Genomic DNA, 26,333 nt, shown 5'->3' on the forward strand with positions numbered 1-26,333 from the left:
GGTAAATTTAAGAATTCGAAACGAGGCAGTAGAACAAGTGGACAGCTGCATACTTGGGGTGTACTATAAGCAGTAACATGAGCTGCTGCCAGGAAGTCAAAAGGAGGATGGCTATGGAAAAAAGAAGCTTTTAATAGAAAAAGTTGCATCTTCTGCGTACCTTTGGAAAAAAAATAAGGAAGAGACTAGTGAAGTGCTTTCTGTCGTGTGTGGAATTGTATGGGACAGAAACATGGACATTAACGACGAAGTGAAGAGAAGCGACTAGAAGCATTTGAAATGTGGATATGGGGAAGAATGGAGCGTGTGAACTTGACAACCACGAATACGAAATGGAGCTGTGTTGGAAAGTGAAGGTGATGAAAGAATGTTCCTGAAACTGATGAGGAAGAGAAAAGGGAATTGTTTGGGTCACTGGCTGAGAAGAAACTTCCTATTGAAGGATGCACTGGAAGGAATGATGAACGGGAAGAAAGCTTGGGCAGAAGATGATACCAGATGATAGACGTCATTAAGATGTAGTCTATGGATCATATGCGGAGACAAAGAGAAAGGCAGAAAATAGGAAAGATTGGAGAAAGCTGGATTTACAGTGAAAGACCTGGCCTTGAGTAGAAAACTATGAATGGATGAATGTCTTGGAATGTGGTTCTGATTGTAGAATTTCCATATAAATATAATAGACTTTGGTAATATGCTAAGCAAAGAGTTGAAGGTTTTAGACTGGATATAGTGTTAATCACATTGCTTGAAAATGCGAATGTTTGTGAATTTCTGATACTGGATTTAATTAATTAATGATCATGATAATAATAGGTAACCAGTCTGAAGAAATATGTTAAGGTCAAAACCCTTCTTCATTTTAAATATTATTGTTATTATTATTATTATTATTATTATTATTATTATTATTATTATTATTATTACTGGCTCTTAAGGAACCCGGAGGTTCATTGCCGCCCTCACATAAGCCGCCATTGGTCCCTATCCTGAGCAAGATTAATCCAATCTCTATCTTCATATCCCACCTCCCTCAAATCCATTTTAATATTATCTTCCAATCTACGTCTCGGCCTCCCCAAAGGTATTTTTCCCTCCGGCCTCCCAACTAATACTCTATATGCATTTCTGGATTGGCCCATACGTGCTACATGCTCTGCCCATCTCAAATGTCTGGATTTAATGTTCCCAATTATGTCAGGTGAAGAATACAATGCGTGCAGTTCTGTGTTGTGTAACTTTCTCCATTCTCCTGTAACTTCATCCCTCTTAGCCCCAAATATTTTCCTAAGCACCTTATTCTCAAACACCCTTAACCTTGTTCCTCTCTCAAAGTGAGAGTCCAAGTTTCACAACCATAAAGAACAACCCGTAATATAACTGTTTTATAAATTCTAACTTTCAGATTTTTTGACAGCAGACTAGATGACAAAAGCTTCTCAACCGAATAATAATAGGCATTTCCCATATTTATTCTGTGTTTAATTTCTCCCGAGTATCATTTAGATTTACTGTTGCTCCCAGGTATAATAATAATAATAATAATAATAATAATAATAATAATAATAATTTTATTTATTTATTTAGAATATTAACGTGCAAAACAACAGCACAAGGCCAATTAAAGTTTAGCACGATACAAAAGAGAACAAAACAACAGATGATGATGAGAATGAATGATAGAAAATGGCAATGAGATGAAATACAAACAATATAATAGTCTACAACAATCATAGATCAAATAAAAATTATAAAATTATACAATAAGATAATTGAAATAATGGAATAGTCTATATTAATCAATTGACCAAATGTAAGGAAAAAAATGGACAAATAATTATTAAAATTAGATCAGTGAGTTAAAACTCAAAGATATACTACACATTAAATGGATCCAAGTTGAATCCATGCAAATTAGCATATTTAATACATCTGCAGACCGGAGACAGAGATTTAGAATTCCTATTATAAAACAATTTATGAAATCTTAAACCATTAGCTGGAATACGAAGACTGATATTGTTTATGAAAGATTCACAATCAATATCACCCTTAATGACTTTACAAAAAAATTAATAATCAAGATCCTGACGTCTGGTGAACAAACTACCGCAATTGAAATATTTGCATTTGATCTCATAGTTATAATCGGAATTTGGTAAAAATCTATAAGTACACAAGGAAATAAATTTTCTTTGAATATTCTCCAATTTAGCCGAGTCAGTGGAAGTAATGGAGTTCCATAGATGAGATGCATATTCAAGCTTGGATCTAACCAACGTATAGTATAAAATTAATAAACACATAGGAGTGGAAAAAGAATAAGTTATAGACCTAATTATACCAAGCATTCTTAACGAATGGGTATAAATATAATTAGATTGAGATAGGAAATTAAATTAGTAGTAGTAGATTTCCCTCTAGTAAATCCATGTTGGGCCGGATTGATCTTATTTTTGACATAAAATGAAATGTGTTTGTGAATAATTTTTAAAAAAATTTTAGAAAAATTGTTTAGGATAGAAATGGGTCTATAATTAGTAACACTGTTTTTATTACCAATTTTAAAAACTGGAATAATGGATGCTTCCTTCCAAAGTGATGGGTAAATTCCTGTTTTTAAACTAAGATTGAATAAAAAAGTTAAAATGGGTATGAAAATATTAGAGCAACCCTCGATTATAAAATTAGGAATGCTATCTGTACCATTAGATTTATTAGGCTTTAGCTTTTTAATAACTTTAGTTACATCATCGGATGTAATTTTAGGCAGGGGCAAACAGTCAGTAATGTTAGAATCATAAGTAATGAAATTAGAGTTACTATTTTGTTGAACAGATTTAAATTGACTAGCAAATGCATTTGCAATTTCTTTTTCATCTGTGATGTGAACGCCATTTATTATTAATTCTGTGGGATTGCTATTAGTTTTTCGAAACGTTTCTACATATTTCCAAAATTTATTTGGTTCATGCTTTAGGTTATCATCAATTGATTGTAGCCATTTGAATTTATCGGATTTAATTATGGCTTTGACTTGTTTTCTAAAATTAGAAAAAATTTGATAATGATGATCAGTTTTATATTTTTTGTAATTTTTATGGGCTTTTATTTTTTTTCTTAATAACCTGACATAATTCGTTTGAAAACCATTTAGGATAGTGCGATTTTTTAACAAATGTGACAGGGACACAAAGAGATATAGCATTGCTTATAATTTGAGACAAGGAATTTGCAGCAGTGTTTACATCAGTAGTCTGATATATGCTAGTCCAATCATAATTGTATAGAATAGAAGAAAGATACAGATGATCACCTTGAGAATAATTTAAGTATGAACTGATATGACAGTGTTCCGGTAACGATAAATTTACTTCAATATAAATAGAGATAGATGGATGATAAATATCCTCTAAAACTAAAGAGTGATCGGCAAGTTTAACTGTACTGTTATTGACATTAGTAAAAACCAAATCAAGAAGATTTTTACTTGTAACGGTAATAATAATAATAATAATAATAATAATAATAATAATAATGATAATACCGTGTACTGCACTTGATATTATTTTTGCAAAGTTGTCTCACGAGAAGGAAAGAGATGCTGCGTTGAACTTCAGTGTGTTGCATCTCGTGAGAGTTGTTGCTTTCTGTCGCAGCTCTACTGCCACGTCACGCCACATTGAAATGAAGTTTATAAAGATGCGCTCTCACATGCATGCCAAACTGCACTAAATTCACATGCGTGACTGTGATATGGGATTATTACTGCAGTATATTAAAACATTCCTCAATTGTGTCAGTTTAAACACAACAAAGTAATTATTACACCAGGTAGTGTGCAGAAGATTATACTCTTAAGTAATATGGGAGGACACGGCTGCGGTTACTAGTGGAGGGAGACAAGACTTCACTTTTCTCCTGCAATCTGGAGTGCTATCTCGAAAGTAAATTTCTGAGATATTCACTCATCTCTTGTGAAGAAAAGAGAGACGGTATACTTTGTTACTTTATTTCTTCATAAAACTTCTTAATGTGCGAGTCTCGTAATATACAGAATGACCGTGAATTCTGTCATTAATTTCAGAGGGTTATTATTTTTTTAAGTTGGTTATTTAACGACGCTGTATCAACTACTAGCTATTTAGCGTGGATGAGATTGGTGATAGCGAAATGGTATTTGGCGACATGAGGCCGAGGATTCGCCATAGATTACGTGGCATTCACCTTACGGTTGGGGAAAACCTCGGAAAAACCCAACGAGGTAATCAGCCCAAGCGGGGATCGAACCCGCGCCCGGCCTTAACCGACTGAGTCACGCCGGTGGCCTTCAGAGGGTATTTCAAACAAAGGAGTTGAATAAAATTCTGCTCGTTTTTATTTCCTTTTCGAGATAAAAATTATTTTATATGAAATATTTCATATTTTGGGAAAGCGATTGATTTAATTCCCGAACTGTTCAGTCAATTTAAGAGAGAAGTGTATTATGATAATAAGTTAATATTACATTTGTACGCATCAAATTTCTTACATTTAAAGGACAAAACTGCAATTCTTTCAATTATTTATTATCATAATACACTGCTCTCTTAAATTGACTGAGCGTATTGGGAATTAAATCAATGGTTTTTCCAAAACAAGCTCTGTAATATTTCATATAAAATAATTTTTATCTAGAAAAGGAAGCAAAACGAGCAAAATTGTGTTAAACTTTTTTGTTTGAAATATGTTAGAGAGTAACCCCCTGAAATAAAATTAGACCTAATGACATTACTTACGTTTACTCCGTGTATATATTATGTTCAGTGTATTCAGTGCAAAGTGTGGCTAGTTATATCCAATTTTATTGCATAAAGGGAGTAACTCCATTATTTGTTTATATTTTACCTTCTTCAATTACTGATTGTAATAAATGAGTGATAAAATGACACTCCTAGGTACGTAGGACATACTCTAAGGAAGGAAATAATCTCAATTAAAATTGGAATTTTTTTTAGAATGTTTTAGTTGCTTTCCACAACTACGTAAAAGTGGAGCTACCTCCTTTTTGCACGGAATCCTCCAATTATCCTTCTCCCTTCCTCTGCTGGCATTGTTTACTTCGCTACCAGACATAATGAAACGGAGTATAATAAGCACTTAACGTTACATATACCTATTATCGTTTTTGTTGTGTATTATTACTGAAAATTTCTGTGTGCTATTTGACATACCAGCTTTTCCCGTTAGGAACTGTATTGTATTGTATTGTATTTATTAACATTCCATGGTATTCATACATGCTTACAGCTAGAATATGGAACAAGTCAAAAAACTTAATACTATTATAAAATTTTAATTTATAGTCACAGTCTAGATGAAATATATACAGACGAGATTTACAATATAGTCTACTAGTACAACACACAGTTTTAGTATCAATTTTATGAAGTGTTATTGAATGTCATGAATTTACCTACAGAATAGAAGGCGTGAGAAATTAGGTACTTCTTTAATTTGGCCCTAAATAATTTTATGTTTTGAGTTTCATTTTTTATATCTATAGGGAGGCTATTAAAAATTTTTACTGCCATATAACGCACTCCTTTTTGATAGCACGATAGACTTGCCGATGGAGTATGAAAGTCATTTTTTGACGTGTATTTATGCTATGAACTGTTGAATTAGTTACAAAGTTTTCACGATTACATACGAGGAAGACTATTAACGAAAAGATATACTGACAAGCCATGGGCATTATTTTGTAGTTTATTGAAAATAGTCCTACACGATTCCCTAGATTTGGCACCTACTATTATTCTAATTACTCTTTTTTGTAATAGAAATATATTGTTACTATCTGTGGAATTTCCCCAGAATATTATTCCAAAACTCATTACCGAGTGGAAGTATGCAAAGTATATTGTTTTTAAGATATTGATATTGACTATCTTTTGCATAGATCTAATAGCAAAACAAGCTGAATTTAGTTTGGGGGTAATTTCTTTAATATGATTTTTCAAATTTAACACATTATCGATTTTTAAGCCAAGAAATTTCGTTGTTGTTGTTTCTAATAGGGATCTATTGTTAATTATTGCGCTATAAATTTGTGACGTTGAATTTGGACAGGATTGTAATTTTTGTTTTCAATTTTAAGGATTGAAAATAACTTCATAGTTTATCAAAATGTACTTATTAGTGGCGGTTCTCCTCTGAATATTCCATATTCTACTTAATTTTTTACTCAAGAAGTTTCACAATACTGTCAGTTTATTTTCGTGTCTAGCTTCTACACGTATGATGAAAGAGTAATGGAACGGAGAAAAATTCTACTCGTATGTCATAGTGGAAACACCCAAAAGTTTGCATAAAAAAAAACAAGTTGCCGCATGATGCTGAGAACTATGGAGTTCAGATAAAAAAGTTGATTTAAAGATGGCATCCTGATGTGGCAACTTTCCTGTTTTGCAATCCAGACCGGAAAGCTACATATGAACTGGTTGTTGTGTTTGAAGAGAGATTTCTGCCGCTGGCTGTACAGTATTCGGTGCGCATTTCGGTCGTAAGCGGTTTTTATTAGCCAAGGCCCAAGGTTCGCAACCGTACACAACAAATAACTTTATTGTGGAACTCGAACCGAGTGGAATTTCCTTACTTTGAGTAGTTATAGTTATGACTACTAAGTAAATACTGATATCATGTAAGGGAAATATACTAAATTATTGTATTTTTTTAGGTTAACTGCATTGTTGATTTTTCGTTGTGTTAAATGTAATTTAATTTCCTTTCTATTCCAAAAAGAGGTTCCGGCTATAAATATATAAACGTTAACACATTTTAAATTAAGACATAGTAAAATTAATTTGCCTTTAATTATGCCCTATTTCACTATCAATTGATCACTGCCCACCATTAAAAGAAGCCACGTATGTCAAATATCTGGGTATCATTATTGATCAGAATTTAAAATGGCCTCATCACATTACTTATCTTTGTAAGAGGCTTCGTAAAACAATTTATAAATTCGTTAATCTTCGATGCTACTTACCTATTAGAGTTCTACGAAATGTTTATTTGGTCATTATTCAGTCTATCATTCAATATGGTATAATTGTTTGGGGTGGAAGTACAAAAATTAATCTTAGTCCGTTAAATTTACTACAAAAACGAATAATTAAAATTTGTTTGAAGAAACGTTTCGATTATCCAACTAAATTAATTTATTCTGAATTTAATGTATTTAATATTGAACAAATTTATAAGTATACGCTGTTAAAATTTTATCATAAAAATCGTAATAAGTTTGTATTACAGACACACAATTATGACACAAGACGAAATATTAATTCAACATTAGTAGAACCTAAATGTCTCACATCTGCTGGTCTAAAGCATAGCATTAATTTTGGCCCTCGGTTGTACAATGCTTTAACTAAATTACACCCAGAACTTCTAGCATGTAACCCACTAACATATAACAAGAAAATTAGAAACGTGTTAATATCTTCAATTTGATTAAATAAATTTATAGCCTATGTATATGAATTAATCAACCTATATTATATTTGTATTCTATAATTTTGAAATACATATTAGTCCTACTTTTCACGTGCGATATTATTCTTCTCTAGTGTTAATATTATATTATATAATTCCATTGCCGCTGTAATTATATTTTAGTTCCTATTTTATTTTACATATTTATTTTTATTATTATTATTATTCTTTTTATTACCCCCTTTGATTTGATTACCTGGTTGGGTTTTTCCGAGGTTTCCCCCACCGAAAAGGCAAATGCCGGGTAATATTTTGGCGAATCCTCGGACCTCATCTCATCTCACTACATCTCGCCAAAATGTAAAAAAATGTAAAAAAATTGTACAAAATTGTAAAAATTGTAGAAAATTACTAAATTGTAAAACTATAAAAATTTGTAAAAATTGTAATTGTAATATTGTAAAATGTTGACATGTTCCACATCTTAAAGCTTCATTGCTCATGTAAGATCTATAGAATAAAATAAATGAATGAATGAATGAATAATATTATATCTGAACTGCGACCGAGCACGAGCGCTGCTCATTCGGTCTCAAATTTTGTTAATACTATTGTATCTTCTTTTTATATTGCTTGTATTATTTTATTTCTATTTCTCTCGTTTGTTTTGTAATTATATTCTTTATCCTGTATATTTAAATTTAAATAAATAAATTAATTAATTTATTAATTTATTTATTACACACCAAAGCTGACCTAATCTAACTTAATAATTAACTGACAGTACAACATAACTGTGCCTTTTCCAAGGAATTTACCATTTTGAGAACACAATACTGCAATAATAATAATAATAATAATAATAATAATAATAATAATAATAATAATAATAATAATAATAATGTCTTACAGGGAAGGACATGCATTATAGGATATATACACCTACCCCCACATTTTATTTCATGAGCGGTCTTCCATATAATTATCTTTTAATACATTGCCTCTATAATACTTGTGTCTCTTGTCATAAAGACAACGCTGTTCTTGATACAAAACAATTAATGTTTCATCAAATCATTCCGTAGCAAATGAAAATTATTTACTTGGAACGTTCTGAAGTAGGAATTGATGTAAAATGCAGTTTGTAGAAACAGCCAACAGATGGTGTTAGTAAAAAGAACGCTCTGCGATCGTGTTTTGTTTCAAAATAACATAAACGCAAGCGCAAAAGGTTGGAGTTTGCAAACTTTTCTTGCGTTTATATCAGCGTTTGCGCTTACGTATTTCATTGTGAATGCTTTCATTAAATAACATGGGTCCAAAGTCTTGCGTTTATGTTGCGCTTGCGTTTAATTTTCATTGTGAATGGGCCTATAGAGAGACTGGGTTTGCAGTAAAAAGAAAAGTTAATTTTTCACAGGTATTTCGTTTCTTTATAATATCAGGGGGTTTTTACATATGTACGAGGGAAAGTCAAACAGTAACCTTAATATATAAATAACAAATCAAACGCATAGTATATATATATATATATATATATATATATATATATATATATATCAGGAACACTTGCATTGAACGTAGTGGGGACTATGTTGAAAATTGATGAAGTGTTTGTAGTCTTATTGTACATATTCAATTAATAAAACAATTATTAAGGTTAATTTTTGACTCTCCCTCGTATAAGGACAGGAATCTATTTCGAATGGGTGTCCTTAAACTTCAGGTAGAAATTGTACATGAGTATCATTTTCTATCATCTTATTTGAAAACATTCTGCCTTCTTAAAGACTTCAGATAATTATCTGGTTAAGATGCCGTAAAGTGGGGTGACTTTGAACGCCGAGGTGACTTTGAACAGTAATTTAGCGCCTTTCTAAATTAAATGCTGTACCCAATTGCGAAAAAACTGAACTAATTTATTGACAAATTAAACAGTTTTTTCGCAATTGGGTACAGCATTTAATTTAGAAAGGCGCTAAGTTACTGTTCAAAGTCACCTCAGCGTTCAAAGTCACCCCACTTTACGGTGATACTGAAATAATCTTAAATTAAACTTGGTACACCGCTAATGTTTTCTTTTCTTCGCCGGAGACCCAGAGTAACTTCAATTTTTTTTTAACCTGTAGTGAACAAGGATTGTATTTACATAAGTTTTAGAATTATTTCTATTTTTTCCGACATCGTTTCCCAAGTTTACATTAATATCATCATTGCTCTAGGACAGGCATGTCAAAATCCTGCACATTGTGCAACTGTCTCTGTGCGATGTGGACTCTCTATTCCCCTACTTGGAGAGAGTGAATCGCCTTGGAGGACAACGCGACAGGGCTATATGGGTACAATACCTGCAGCAGTTTTCGTTTCAGTAACACAGTTTCAGTACGAGTGCCGATTTGGCTGTGTCTGTGAATGAGTTATGATAAATAAAGTGAGGAGTTCACAGATAACGGAGAAGAGAAATCACGAATCATATAACACAATTGTTATGTTTTCCTCAGCCAACAATAATAATTATTTTAAAATGAAAGGCTTTCATCATATCATGTGGACCTAATAGTGTTGTGAGGTGACAATTTAGATCAGATTAGTAAAGTTCTCAAAATATGATATTGCCAGCGCTTATTTCTTAATCAGTACTCTCACGGCAAAACGTACTTGACAATGGCGTTGTTTTGGAGTCTGTACTAACACAGCCATCAAAGGTTAGACGACTTACGACTTTCATTTCATAAACTGTTAAGTGTTGAGAATATAGTGAGGAATATATGTGAGGCTCTTGAGGTTGTAAGGAGAGAAGAAAACAACTATTTGCAAGGCGGAAAATTTTTCTGAAAAAATATATAATGGCAAATTTTCCATCTCACGTCACAATATTAATTCAATAGGCCTATACTGATATTAATAAATATTTAAATCTGACATAAAGAGAATATCGTCGCTTCAGAGCTTGTGAACTACACTTTTAATTTCTTTGAGTAACGCTCCCAACTTTTCGATACTTGCTCTCAACGTTTTTATTTATTTATTTTATTTTATTGTATTGGGTTATTTTACGACGCTGTATCAACATCTAGGTTATTTAGCGTCTGAATGAAATGAAGGTGATAATGCCGGTGATATGAGTCCGGGGTCCAGCACCGAAAGTTACCCAGCATTTGCTCATATTGGGTTGAGGGAAAACTCCGGAAAAAAACCTCAACCAGGTAACTTGCCCCGACTGGGATTCGAACCCGGGCCATCTGGTTTCTCTCAACGTTTTCAAATAAACTATATGTGAATTGAAGTTCTAAGCTTAATTTATATCATTTATTAATATTAATGTTAATTTATACTGACATACAGCAAGGAAATTATTTCAGTGTAAAAACTTCACAATGTCCTACTGCATGTAATTAATTGGGAGTATAATATTTTCTTCAACATTTGTGTACCAATGGTCACAGTAAATAATAATGCTTGACGAACAATGAAAGAGTAGGGTATATTACTTTAAAATAATTAATACGTACTACGTAAAATGAAATACTTGTTGTTTCTAAATTACCGCAACTTTTTTTCTTCAAATACTGTATAAAAATCATGTTAATAAATTATACTTTACAAACCACTACTTTGTGAAGTATAACTGAGTAAGCTTAAAGTTTCTTGTATTACAATTGTCAAGTATAGACACTGATAATAACCGTGTTTTTTCCTTCTCCTAATGTGTTTATAATGTCCAAATGCCTATTTAATCCAACCCTAGGAGCGCAGAATAGATTATTGTACACCCCTCCAGCTAAGAACGGGTAAGATTGATGCAACCTGCACAGACCGGCGATCCGCACACATAACTGCACATTTAGAGTCTGATTTCTGACATGCCTGCTCTATGGGGAAGTGCCCATTGTCGGCGGCCAGCTCAACATGTCCTCGAGTATACCTTATTTTATTTCAAGGAGTGCAGTTCGGTGGCTTATTTTAACACCGAACTGCACTCCTTGAAATAAAATAAGGTATACAGAGCAGATGAATGATAGAATGTAACAATTTGTTCATCGAATGAAAGAACCAACTTTAATCTTGAATTACTCCTTCTTGTGAAACAATTTAATTGGTCATTGTAACGAAATCTCCCCTAGAATAATAAAGTAGGAATTGTTATTAGAACCAAATATCTTGTACATTTTCATTTTCCAAGAAGAACTGAGAATTATTTTTAAGTAACGATCTTTTGTGGGATATCTTTCAACGTCATTGATATGTTCTAAATTGTTGTAATTATCTAGTATGAGTCCTGTTCAAACTTCAGCAGGACCAAGGGTAACTATCAGAACTTGTGCTCCGAGTTTGCCTTCGGGTATAGTTTGAATCCCACTTTGCCTGATTACCTGGTTGGGTATCTTACGAAATGTTCCCTGCCTGTAAAGCGGAAGCCAGATAATCTCCAGAGTCATCTACAAGTAGGCTACATACTTTGTCACCATCAACAATTCCATGGAAGGTAGATAACGTCGTAGTTAATACAGCATCTTAAATAACGAATTGAAATATTGTTGCTGTTTTCTTGAAGTATGCGGATACTTCTGCAATACTTCCAAATATCCGATTTCATAGCAGCTGTATAAAAATCACGGGGTTTCACATAAGTACGAGGGAAAGTCAAACAATAACCTTAATATATAAATAACAAATCAAAAGATTATTATTACTACGATCTATATGAACGTTTGTGATTAAATTTCTTTCTTATGACGCAACACACAGCTCGCTCACTAGCCAAACAACCAAGGAGGGGCCATTAACGCTGAATCGAGCTGTATCTCGTGGGATCGGGTTGAGGGACCGCGGTGTTGTCTACTGGAAATGTAAAGAGATTCTGCAGGCTGTAGAGAAGTTTGGAGGCGGTCCGTAGGAGAATATTAATTAGAGGAGAAGGCCTTAGGACAGACACGTCATTTCATTCCGGGTAGCACAATGGGCCCACTCAAGCAGTCTACGTGTGAGGGCAGTGCCAATCCGTACCCCTCCCTTTAAAGAGTACTAGTATATCCCTCTAAGCATCTTCTCCGTAATGAAAAGTTGCTCATTGCCCGATTTCGTACATCGGGTTGAAAAAAATAATCTTAAAATGAGCTAAAAAAAATAACAACATCGTAAACAAAGACTGTCTCTTTTTCAACCGATGGTATTTGCTTGGCTGATATCGAGTGCGACTCCCAGTTGAAGTTACGAGGCGGAGGGTCTGCCTACACTCTGAGTTTATTCTGTTTCTGGAAAATGGGAGCAGACCGAACGGTGACCCAGAGGGCAGCATTTTGGGCGCTCCGTGACTTTCGCAAAGTGCGGTCGACGGCGAGGGCTCCAAGTCCGCACGACTTGTCCATGAGCCGTCCGTTCACATGTAACCCACATACGGCTCGTCTAATAGACCAGTTTCTGCATTGACGGCTATTACCACCTATTTTTTCTCGCGAAGAATGCACAGCAAGTTGCTCGAGATGGCAGAGGCTTTATAAACAGAGAGATCTGCCGCACAGTTCATCAGTCTCGGCAGTGCAGGAGAACAACGCTATGGCTTGCAAGGTGCGTAATATTGCGTGCGTTGTGTAATAGTGTTGTACTTCACGACGCCAACTTTTTTTTTCAACTAGGTATTTATATCTTCCTACTTTAGTTGCAACGATTAGGTACGTCTTGAAATAACTTATTATTGTTATATTATGCCTTTTAATAATTTTTGTCGCATTGTGCTCTAAATCTTCCGTGTCTTCGGCGATTTATTTCAGGCGACGTTTTTTATATGTGGATCAGAGTCAGAAGAGGAGAAAATTTATGTAGAAATGATGATATGCAGGGAAAGGATTTATATGTAAATACATATTTACTTATAAAGCTAATATAATTTATATTTTGCATTATCTTTATGTTTCACAATGTGTAGGGTTGAAAAATCCTACTTTTATTTTCCATATTTTTCCATATTTTAGAGTTTAGTACATATTTTCGTTAATTTCCATATATTTTCCATATTTCATATAAAACAGTCCATATTATATTAGGTTTAACAATAAAACAAAACAAAATTCCATTAACTTTTAAAAATACATTTCAACAATAGAGATTTAAACACATGTTCAGTAATCCCTTTAACATCAGAGTTATTTGAAAATTAGCAGTCCTATCAACAATGGGAAAGTAAGTTACAAAACTGTATTAATTTAATTTAAAATTTTTAACAGACTTCAGTTGTGCAGCTCAACAGTTAAATGCCAGTCAGAGTACACATAGGTTCAGTTTTGTAAATCATACTATAAAGACGGTAAATATGCCAAAAGTACGTCATTCAGTCAATTTAAAATCAAAACTAACAAGTTACATTTCAGAATTTAAAGAAGATGGTTTATCAACTGACAATAAAATATTATTTTGTAATTTGTGTCAGTGTGCAGTATCATCTACACAAAAGTTCCTGGTGCAACAACACATTACAACTAGTAAACATCAGGCCAACAAACAACTAAATTCCAAGCAGAGACAATTGTTTTTAACACAACCAACAACATCGAATGTAAGATCTGAGTTTAACATCGACCTGTGCCGTTCTCTCATCTCTGCTGATATTCCTCTCTACAAACTAAAGAATAAGGTCTTCAGGGAATTCCTTGAAAAATATACTCAACATACAATCCCGGATGAGTCAACACTTAGGAAGACGTATGCTCCATCCATCTACGATGAGACAATACAGAAGATAAGAGATGAAATTAAAGATAGTTCAATTTGGGTTTCCATTGATGAGACTCCCGACAAAGAAGGTAGACTTGTTGGTAATGTAGTTATCGGTTTGTTAAGTGAACAATATTCTGAACGAATTCTTTTACATTGTGATGTTCTAGAAAAGTGCAATAACAAAACTATAGTTAAACTGTTCAACGAAGCTATGGGTATCCTGTGGCCAAAGGGTATTATGTACGATAATGTGTTATTCTTTATTAGCGATGCTGCCCCTTATATGGTCAAAGCTGGACAAGCATTATCTGTTGTATATCCTAAATTGACTCATTTTACTTGTGTGGCGCATGCATTTCATCGTGTGGCAGAAGTGGTCAGAGACAATTTCCCTAAAGTAGATTTGTTGATTTCATCAGTGAAAAAAGTATTTCTCAAAGCTCCCAGTAGAGTTAACGTGTTGAAAGAAATGTACCCTGAAATTCCATTGCCACCAAAGCCAATTTTAACTAGATGGGGTACATGGCTAGAAGCAGTTGAATATTATGCCGAACATATAGACTCTATTAACAATGTTCTCCTTGCATTGGACTCTGAAGATGCAGTCTCAATTGATACTGCGAAAACAGTTACCTGTGACATAAGTGTGAAGAATGACTTAGCTCACATTCAGCATACATTTTCATGCATCATAAAAACGCTCAAAAGTCTCCAAAATAGGCACCTTTCACTATCTGAAAGTTTTGAAATTATAAATAGTACTGTGGAACAACTGAATCGTGGTAGAGGTAAAGTTGCAGATGCAGTAAGAGCTAAGGTGGACACTGTACTTTCAAAAAACCCTGGATATGAAGAACTACAAAAGGTTGTTGCTGTGATGAGTGGTGAATCAACAGTGAAGATTAACTTGGACTTATCCCCAGCAGACATAGTGAAATTGAATTATGTACCAGTTACTTCTTGTGACGTCGAACGCTCTTTTAGTCAGTATAAATCTATCCTCAGAGACAATAGAAGAAGATTCACTTTTCAGCACTTGAAAGAAATGTTTGTAACCTATTGTTATGGTAACAGACAATAAAAATTGTGTTTTGTTGAAACTACATTGGAAGATAAGGTACGTCCATTATATTTTTTGTTTAGTTTGATTAAAATGTACCAATATTTAACGTACATAGTCATTTTTTTATAATTTTAAGTCCATATTTAATTCCATATTTTGGTAAAAATCCATATTTAATTCCATATTTTGGTAAAAATAACTACATATATATTTACATATTTCATATATTTTTAGTCCATATAAATCCGTTCCCTGATGATATGTAATGCAAGCCAAGAGCTAAGTGATACATTTGTTCATTAAGCAATGAACTTTTTGAAATCGGCCAAATCGTATCCGTATATACTATTAAAAATTAGTGGCGATAAGGAAGGAATAGTGTAATTGAAAGGCATGAAACCAAAGTTTACCTGATATCACAGTCTAGTATATACAGTCTCGACCTGGCTGGCGAGTTGGTATGCGCTGGCCTTCTATGTCTAAGGTTGCGGGTTCGATCCCCGGCCAGGTCGATGGCATTTAAGTGTGCTTAAATGCGACTGGCTCATGTCAGTAGATTTACTGGCATGTAAAAGAACTCCTGCGGGACAAAATTCCGGCATATCCGGCGACGCTGATATAACCTCTGCAGTTGCGAGCGTCGTTAAATAAAACATAACACTATTTAACATTACAGTCACGAAGCTCAATACGTAGTGACTATGCATCCATAGATAGTTGCTAACTCTAGGGTAGTTACTATCGCCTCATTACAGACAATGCGAAATAGTACCTGGACAGTCCATTGTTCCCAGTACCCTCAAAACTCTAGCTTCGTGACTGTATATACTAGACTGTGCTAATATCTGGTTTGTTTAACGAGGATAGCGTCTACCGTCTATAGTGTTCAAATTCTGGTGCCTTAACAGATGAGTTAGCTGTTGATTGTCTGAACTTTGAATCTGAAATAATAAAATGATTTGGTCAGTTGTATATGACTTTGAAGGACACTGCCATCGTCTGAAGTTACTTTCGCGATATTTACTTTGAAAGAGAGAGAACAAATTCAAATCCTCCTGTTGTATTTCAGGTCTTGGCAATCGAATCCCAAGTTTTCGGCCACGAAACTAGTACATTACCACGTGTTTAGTCGAATCAGGCTTATTGTGAGTGTATTGGCGACTGGCAAGGAAGGGCATATATTGGCCGAAATGGGAGCTCTGAGACACCCAGTAACGAACTCTGAACTCATAATTAAATTCGTTACAGCCTTTAGCTAATATTAACACGTATTGATATTTTGTTTCACTGCATGACTTGTCAACTACATACGTCCAGAATCGGAGAGGCAATGGTGAATGGGATCATGATTTGGGAAATGAGGTTTTGGAAAGATTAGCTCTGATCACGATTTGTCTGGAGAGAACAGCTTGAGATGGACAGTGGTAGCAGTAGCATCGATAGTGCTAGTAAAAGTGTTAGTATTAGTAGTACAGTGAAAACTGTCTATGACGGATCCTTTATAAGAAGGAAACCTGTCAATAAGGAAAGAAAATCTCAGAACGAAACGATTTTATATACGAAAACAACTTCTATAAGCCGGAAACCTCCGTAACGCGGAAACGGAATTGTGTTAAAGAACCATTGGTTAGTTGCCTGAATAAGACGGAAATATATTTTTAAATGAATGCCACAACTACTTAGAAGGCATTGCGAAAATAATATTTGCCCCATGTAGTCAGTACATCAGTGTAGTTTTTGTGTTGTATTGTATTATATCTATTAAGATTCCATGGTATTCATACATTGCTTCACAGCTAGAATATGGAACAAGTCAAAAAACTTAATAGGCCTACTATTATAAAATCTTAATTTATAGTCTCAGTGTAGATGAGATATATACAGACGAGGTTTACAATATAGTCTACTAGTACAACACAAAGTTTTAGTGTCAATTTCATGAAGCGTTATTGAATTTCATGAATTCACCTACAGAATAGAAGGCGTGAGAAATTAGATACTTCTTTAATTTTGCCCTAAATAATCTTATGTTTTGAGTTTCATTTTTTATATCCATAGGGAGGCTATTAAAAATTTTTACTGCCATATAACGCACTCCTTTTTGATAGCACGATAGACTTGCTGATGGAGTATGAAAGTCATTTTTTGACGTGTATTTATGCTATGAACTGTTGAATTAGTTACAAAGTTTTCACGATTACATACGAGGAAGATTTTATTAATGAAAAAATATACTGACAAGCCATGGGCATTATTTGTAGTTTTTTTAAAATAGTCCTACACGATTCTCTAGATTTTGGCACCTACTATTATTCTAATTACTCTTTTTTGTAATAGGAATATACTGTTAGTATCTGTGGAATTTCACCAGAATATTATTCCAAAACTCATTACTGAGTGGAAGTATGCAAAATATATTGTTTTTAAAGTATACATTTTATTTAAATGGTGTACTGAAGTGTAGGAAGGTACTGATTTAAGTGTACAGTCAGTTTTTTTTTTAATCAAATTTACCAAGAAAGTAGAACGAGTTAATCCAATAACAAAGTCGTGACAATAAGTTAAGTTAAACATCAGGACAAAATGAGTTCTGTTATGTCATCTGAACAGGTATTAGACGTAAAAATTTATATTTATAAATGGTTGAAGTTATCTTTGCATGTTCCTTAAATTGAAAATAAATTTAAGCATCTCTTTGTAAGAAGGAAACCTAAGAATATGAAAAATTTTCTACTGAACCATCATGTTCCGTCGTAGACAGGATTTACTGTAGTATATTTAACGTCGATTTTAACTGCGGAGGTTACTGAAAGTGGAAAGGGAATTACCGACGAATTTTGCCTGAAACCCTTTACTTAGTATTAGGGACAGGTTTCTTTTTCGTGCCGTTAATCTGTAAAATGTGGCCCACCGCTTTACTTCCCTCCCGGAGACAGCCATGTTAAAATCTTTATCGCCATTCAAAATCAATCGTCCTTGGCCGAATTGACCTTGCGAACCTTGTATTCAAAAGGAAATATGGTAACTCAAGACTGCTGAAGACGACGTTGGCTGGTAATGGATATATTAATTTTTTATTTGTTAGCTCCAGAGAAAATTTAGTCGATTACGCTACATGTTACAATGGGTTTGAGAGAGCGGACAGAGACGGAACTTTTACGTTCCTTTGCATTTGTGTTAAATTTCTTTGACGCTATACTGCATTTCAAAAACAATAGTAGAATTTTTTTTTTTAAATCGTTCAGTTTTTTAAATGTATTTCAATTTATTTTAAGATAGAATGCGAGTGTGAGCTAAGTAGTGTGTGGGATATTTTAGTTTAGTATTTAATAATATGTCGGTATGTTGTTTTAATGTAAGATATTTAACCGTGTGATGAAATAGGAAGTCTATGTGCTGTTTCCGTGTTTAGATATACGAATGAAGCGCGTCAAACAATTTTATAGCGGACTAGATAAAACAATATTAGTATTATATATTAGTCAGTTTACAATGTCTTTCGACATTTTCTGACAGCCAAATATTAATTTACAGTCACTGATAAATGTATCGCACTGCAAGATACCACTCCCCTCTATCTCTCCATAGGTCTTCTCCTAATTGTCTTCTTTCCATAGCTTCCAGAATGCCCTTTTTCGATGTTGCCATAGGTCTTCCTCTTTTTCTTCTTCTTGATGGGGTCCAATCATATGCCAACCTTGGTAATCTTTCCGTATTCATTCACATCATATGCCCATCCTACCATATTAGTTGTTTTGTGAAAATATCCTCTACAATATCATTCTTAACATGCATTTTCTCTCTGATTATATCGTTTCTAATTCTTTCTCTTCTTGAAATGCCTGCTGATCGTCTCCAATAATCCATTTCTAAGGCCAAAAATTTATTTTTGAACACGTTTTGCAATTCCCGAGTTTCTGCCCCATATAAAGTTGTACTTCTCACAATTGATTTATAAATTTTATGTTTAGTTGAATTCTGATTTTATTATCCCATAATACTTGATTAAGAGTGGATATTGCATATTTTCCTTTCTTCAAACGTTCTTTCATTTCTACATGGTTCTTTCCATCATCTGTGATAGTAACACCTAATTATTTGTATTTATTACTATAGGCTATTTAATAACAAATTTAAAAGGCATGATGGGACCGATAAGCTAATTTACTATTAGTGACAAAATTTATTTCATGTGCCGTCATGACGGCACATGAAATAAATTTTAATTGTCACTAATAATATTTAATAACACCTTTATTTTCAAGTATCAGATTTTCTTTCCACCAATAACCATATAATGAGATTTTTCAAAATTAAATTTTAATCCAGATTTTTCATATTCTTCAATGAGTTTTCTGCTCATTTATTCAATATCATCATAGTCTTCTGCTATTATAATTTGATCATCAGCAAATTGTAGAGTATATATATATTTTTGTCACCAACCAAAACACCCATATGCCTACATTTCTTCTTCCATCCTTTCAGAGCTTCTTCCAGGTAAATTTTAAAGCAACTGATCTAGGGGAAGATAACCCTGAAAATAAATTCGCGGTCCTCCAGGTTGGGGGTTGTTCGTAGGGCCAACTCCCCTGCAACGAGATCCATTATGGAAAAAACAAATTGTTAAAAAGCCTAGACTGGATTACAAACAAGACGACGAAAATGGCAACAAAAACAATATTAGTTACTTTATAATTATATTTTTTTTGATAAATTAATATTGTAATTGTGCTACAAACATTTCTTAGGGCCCAATGTTTGTACTGTTAATAAAATAACTATAGGGGGAAAGGAACTGGGGACTCTACCCCATTATATAGCTGGCTTAGTTTCTCCATAAGTGGTATCTAATTCGTGTCACTGGTGAGGTTCAAACCTGTCTTCGGACAGTTGACTAAACAACAGCAACAACAAAGTAGCATATGAGCAAATGCTGGGTAACTTTAGGTGCTGGATCCCGGGCTCATTTCACCGGCATTATCACCTTCATCTCATTCAGACGCTAAATAACCTGAGATGTTGATAAATTATCGTAAAATAACCTACTAAAAAAAAACGAAGTAGCTATATTTCAAATTTTTTCTTTTACTTTTTTACGAAACGGCGTTTAGAAAAAGATGTCTTTCCATAAAAAATAATCAACTGTAGGTATTTATATGGTGTAATATAGAGATTGCAATACGTTTAACTGTGGTCCTGAGTTTGTCTTATTTAAAGAATTACAGCAATTCGACCGTGCCCTCGATAGCAGAATTACTAATGTATCGGTTTTCGACGTCTAGACACAAGTACAAATTCTAGTCAAAGCGAAAGTGGGATAGCTGTAGATAAGACAGTATTAGGCCATTTTTTCCCCAGTCATAACTCCACCATTTCTCCATAATGGTCTCGTTATCTCATCTTCACTGTTGTACTTGAACTATATTAAGAAGTAGTTAAAAATAAATTATTGTAATATATTATTATGTGCATCTTCCAATGGAAAGAATGCTAGTGTAACTTAGTGACCGCATGGATCACTAGCGTTATGCGCTCGGCTACAGCTGACACGAAATGCACTCGAGCCTCTGTATTGTATATAGGCCTACTTATGCCGTGGTTATCTCTCTTTCCTGTCCAGTGTTACAAGCGAGGGGAGCTGGCTAAAGCACAATACTTCACTCTGGCCTTGAACATCATTGAGGAAAAGTATATCCTACAGAGAAAATAAATTGCCTGAACACCTGGGTTTGTAGTGACAGTGTACTGGGAATTCGTGTGCATTAATCAAATTGAATTGTCTTAATTAAATCATGCAATTTACTGACCTGAGTTGAGGCAGTTATATGGCCATATGAGTCACAAACTATAAGCATGTTGGCCTTGAGCAATTATCCTTTTATAATTCGGCTTACTGCGCCATTTTTATATGATTAATGTATTTTAAAGAATGTCAGGTCCTCTAAAATGTTGCATTTAATACAGCATTGCTTAGTATTCACTGTATGAGAGTATCCATGTCTAATTAGAGAGTAGTTCTAATTTCACTCTCAGAAGTTAGAAGATAAGCCTTGTTAATATCGGAATTCGTTCGTTCGTTAAGAAACGTGATGATTGTCGTTCGTTTTGCTTTTTCCTCGTTTACGAAATATGACTTGAAAATCGATGCGACATATGCCGTTTCTTGCGCGCACTCTGATCCTCATAGTTCCGCGACACCATATTAAAGCTCTCGCATTAATTCTCTAGTCTATGTTATTTTTCTCTTTATTCAACTCTAGTTACACCTTAAGTGTCAAATTTTATGTTACAAAATATGTTCCTTTATTTTGTTAATATAGTATCTCTAAACGACAGAACTGTTTATGTGATATTACAAAAGTGACATAGAATTGTTAAAAGATTGGAAATAAATTATACGTTACCTTCTGTCCAGCATTTCATTTCTCGTTACGTGGCACGTAGAAGCGGTAAGCAAGATAATCAGACGAGTAGCATGCAATCCCACCCAAGCGTTCCGGTATTACGTCATAGCGAACACGTCTGTTATTATTGGCACGCGTGCCAAAATAAGCCGATTACGCACGACATTGGATGTAGTAACAACCTGTTTATAATGTTAGGATGACATAAAGATTATTTTATTAACAAGAGCGAGCTAAAATATCAAGTTCCTTATATAATTTGTTTTTTAGATGTGTGCAGCCGCACTCATATAGCCTACGCAAATTTAAAAATATATTTTCAAGTATTATGTAATAGTGATTAAAAAACTGCGGACCTAAAACTATGTCTCACCTATTAAAATATTCCTGAATGATATTTATAACCAGACAGTGTATGCGGGATGACTTAAGGAAAAGTGAAGTTGTTTCGTATCGGAATATATGGCACATGCCGCGTCGTCCGTCTTTTGTGTACCTGGCGAGTACAGCAGCGTACATAACGAAGGAACCCCGGTCCGTTCATAGTAATATTGCAACGCAATGTGTGCAGTTGTGTTATCCTGCTCAAGTATTTAGTACGCGTTGAATTGTGTTGTGCCGATCCATTCATAATTGCGAATGCAAAACGTTCAATTCGCTCAGAGATACGAAGTGCAATAATTAAGAAGTATGGGATTGACATTTTATGTATTAACGAAGAAATCGAAAAATCGAAGGAGAATTGGGAGGAAAATTTAAAAAGGTACTCAAACGCGTCCTTGCAAGGGGTTGGGGGCTGTACAAAACTAAATATGTGAGCTCCAAGCCTGTTGGCCACTAGTCTCACTCCGGGTTACGCTGCTCCTCTGAAGAAGCTCTAGAAAATTTTGAAGGGGAAGCCGAAATTGGACGTAACCTCTTAGGTACCACATACGCGAGGGGGGGGCTGAGATTGATCAAGTGATCACGGAACGGGGCGAGGAGGAGTTGGCTGGTGTTTGCCGTTAGAATGGCAAGACGCCGTCATCTGTTGTTCGATGACAAAGCATGTGAAGGCCGTCGGAAGAAGCGCCGTGTAATCTAATCTGCAATTTGAGAGGTCCCTGTCCTTTCAATTTGCGACTTATTGAGTGACCTCGTATATTTAATAGACTATTTATATTATCTGAACTAGGGCATAGGCCTACATCGTTTATAATAAGGGTGGAATATATATGGGGAAGGGCATATAGGTCCGTGGCCCATTTCTTATAGGGCTCATCCCGACATTTGTCTTACGCCTGAGGAAAACCACGGAATACCTTAGGCAGGATGAGTCGTCTCATATAAGAGACTAGCCAATTTGGCTATTATTAACGAAGACAATATCGTCTGTAATTTATGCAAAATTGAAGTAATAACCAGAACAACTCAGGCTATAGAGAAACATTGCAACAGTACATCGCACAGGAAATGCGTTGAAATGAAATCTGAGGAACCATTTACATCGTTATCATCATCATCATTTAGTAGTGCGGGTCTAAACGAGACATGTGCAACATGATGCTCGGTGCAAATATTCCTCTAAAGAAATTGATTGATCACCATTTTAGAAGTTTTCTTCAGAAATTCTCTCTAGACAAAAACTGTTTAAGCGATGGGCGAAGACGATTCAGCAACGACAACTTACGAAATATATCGTCGTTTACTGCAACGCTAGTAATTCCATCAATGATGATGAGGTATGTGCAACAGTACTTCATTTTTCTTTTCTTTCTGACTGTACGGAGATACAGTAGCATGTTGACGTCGTCTGTTTACGTTTAAAACCTGTTGAGCCAATGGTCTGAATGAAAAGAATGTAACATATAGTAAATGTGCACCTACATTCAACGATAAGTTATCTCGAATCCACTGTCTAATTATAACACTGTAACAATTATCAAATTTTGGCTGAAAATTTGTGTACATTGCCGTTTAAATATTAGCTAAGTTTCGATGATTTTCATTATATTCACATACGTTTCCTTAAAGTGCTTTACTTTAATGTCTGATAATAACAGTTAGTACGAACAAATTGGAAACCACGAAACTATTTGTGGCACTACTAACCACGAAAATATTTATGGCACTACTACTACTACCACAACTGGATTCTTTTATAGACCTACACATTTTGAACTTCAGGAAGTATGTACAACTATTTACGTGTATTAAAAGGGTACTTAAACTTTCGCAATTCAACCGAAGTTGTCTGGCTGGACGCCAGTTCGGCTGTCACTTAATAGTGTAGCTTAGCTTAGAAAACGTGGAACCTGCTGTTGTTATGAGTTACATTCTCATGTAGAGACGTTTAAATGCACCGAAGTGTTCTGTACAGGTCACGAGTGCAAACCAGTTTGCAGCTCCGAGTCCACTATGGCTGTTTATACGGATGCCAGTACAAGTGAGATCTCTTTTCAGTGCGTTTGCTACATTTATTAATGACTACTCTTTCAACATATTGTAACTACAGCGAAAGGAAATCGTGTCTGGATTGTTATAACAATAAATATCGCTATATAGTTGCATAATCTGTCTATACTTCGTTCCATAATTTCTGACAGGAGACGTAAACATTGCCGGCAGAGGTGAGCAATCTGAAGCGTTCTACTCTCGCCGAACTTCAAGACAAGACTGGAATGAGACCCCTGCCATTGGTTGAATAGCAACTATACTCTCTCCTCTGCCAGCAATGTTTACTTCTCCTGTCAGATATTATGGAACGAAGTATAGTTATGAATTTTATGAGATAGGTAAACGATTAGCTTGTCAATTGTTTCGCATAATTGAAATACTGGATACTTAGTGTTAGACTTTGTGGTGAGGAAGTGTGGTTTTAGGGTGTTCTCTTTTCTTTTTTACTCGTAATTTTCTCTCCTCAAATATTTTTCATGATCCCATTAGCACTTACTCAAATGCCCTGTCTTGGTAGCCACTGACAACTATTTATGTTCTGACACTTAGCAGAAATATCACTGACAAAAGTAGGCCTGTAGATTAATTGAGCAGAAACTGTGCATTATAGATTGTAACTTCAGAGGAGCTAATAGTGAATAATGATAACAAATAGTTTAATATTTTAGGATTATGTAATGATACTATACTATTGTGGGAAACAGCCGATTGAATTATGAACTAATTTGCCTGTAACGATTGAACATAAGTGAGGAAAACACCAAAGATGACGAGTAATGAAGCGTTGAGTTCAAGAATGGGACTTGTCCACAATTTTACGGTATCTGAGTTAAGAGTTGTGCTGTGTATACAAGTGCACTCTGCATTATTTAATGTAAAACGATACTTGTTTTATCTTTTAAACATAGAAAAATTTCGGCGTTACGTTTGAAAAGGGGACTTGTCGACGCTCTTCTTACACGAAACTTAGCAGAAACGTTGCCACGCGAGTTCTTTCATTTGTTTTCATTTCAGACAAAATGGCAGTCAATAGCAATTACTACTAGTCTTAAAAAGTTAGTGTTCCAAAAGTGTCTTCAAAGTATGCTTTTTTATTTTTCTTTTTCAAAAAATCAGTTGCAGTGAAAGGGAATGGATGGGCATTGACATCATATAAAATATTTGATTTCTCAGCAGCATCACAATGTGTAACAGTATCTCCTCATTGGAGTGCTCTACTTACGATTTCTCACCTGTAAAACCTTGTAGGGATCCTACTATGTCAAATGTGCCCCCAGCCTACTTTCATTTAGTAGAAATAAAGACTACCAAGGCCAATGTTGTTGCTAAAATGCTTGAAATAATTCCCTTAGAACACCGGGATTATTTCAAAATAATTGCTGAAGGATTTTCTGATAAAGGAAAACAACAAAAACACAGCAAGATTCAGAAAGTGAATGATTTCGAATTTGGTTGTAATGTCCATTTGAAAATTTTATAATGATTGTAGTTTTGTTTCAGTAATGTTCGCTTCACTGTGTCATGCATTAAGAGATTAAATATAATCTATAGATAATTTTAATATTATGTACTTATTACAAATAGGACATTCCTATTCAATGCAAAAAAGGAGACTTGTTTACATTTTTTAAACTTTCTCAAATTCACAATTGTTTTCTGAATATGTATGTAATGACATACAGAACCCGAATGTACAATAAAAACAAAATCTATTGTACTATTTCTAAGGTATTTTGTTTTCTCAAAATTATTGCTGATAGTCTACTCCCCTTTTTGATCTAAAAGTTCTAGATTTTTAGAATGGTTAGAGCTCTACTATGTTCCATTGTGCATTTCAGTTGATTGTATTGGCAGTAGTTGCTGCTGTAGCAAGAGCAGGGTATCTTGGAGGCGGTTATGGTGCTGCCCCTATCTACAGTTACGCCGCTACGGCTCCAGTATTGAAAGCAGCACCCTCATTCACTTACGCCGCCACTGCCCCAGTGGTCAGTTATGCTGCCCCTAAGGTAATCGCTTCAGCTCCAGTTGTCAGCTACGCTACTCCTAAGTTAGTTGCCGCCGCCCCCGTGGTGAAGACCGTAGAGCCTGTATACCACTCCGTGCCGCAGTACAGCTTCTCCTATGGCGTGAAGGATCCTCATACCGGTGACTCTAAGACTGCTCAGGAGACCCGCAGTGGCGATGTGGTGCAAGGAAGCTACAGCCTGTCCGAGCCCGATGGCACCGTGAGGACC

The 26,333-nt window shown here is 34.7% G+C and overlaps 1 protein-coding gene across 2 annotated transcripts in view; it reads left to right on the forward strand.

The window, feature by feature from the left end:
- Nucleotides 1-26,068, forward strand: part of LOC138709386 (neurobeachin-like protein 1) — a 686,489-nt gene extending 660,421 nt beyond the window's left edge. For both annotated transcript variants that reach the window (XM_069840124.1, XM_069840125.1), the window contains one exon: nucleotides 25,938-26,068. In XM_069840124.1, coding sequence (XP_069696225.1) covers nucleotides 25,938-25,941 — 4 coding nt within the window. In that variant the 3' untranslated portion in view covers nucleotides 25,942-26,068. The remainder of the gene's footprint in view (nucleotides 1-25,937) is intronic.
- The last annotated feature ends 265 nt before the right edge of the window (nucleotides 26,069-26,333 follow it).

Source organism: Periplaneta americana, chromosome 11, assembly GCF_040183065.1.
Source record: "Periplaneta americana isolate PAMFEO1 chromosome 11, P.americana_PAMFEO1_priV1, whole genome shotgun sequence".
Taxonomy (NCBI): domain Eukaryota; kingdom Metazoa; phylum Arthropoda; class Insecta; order Blattodea; family Blattidae; genus Periplaneta; species Periplaneta americana.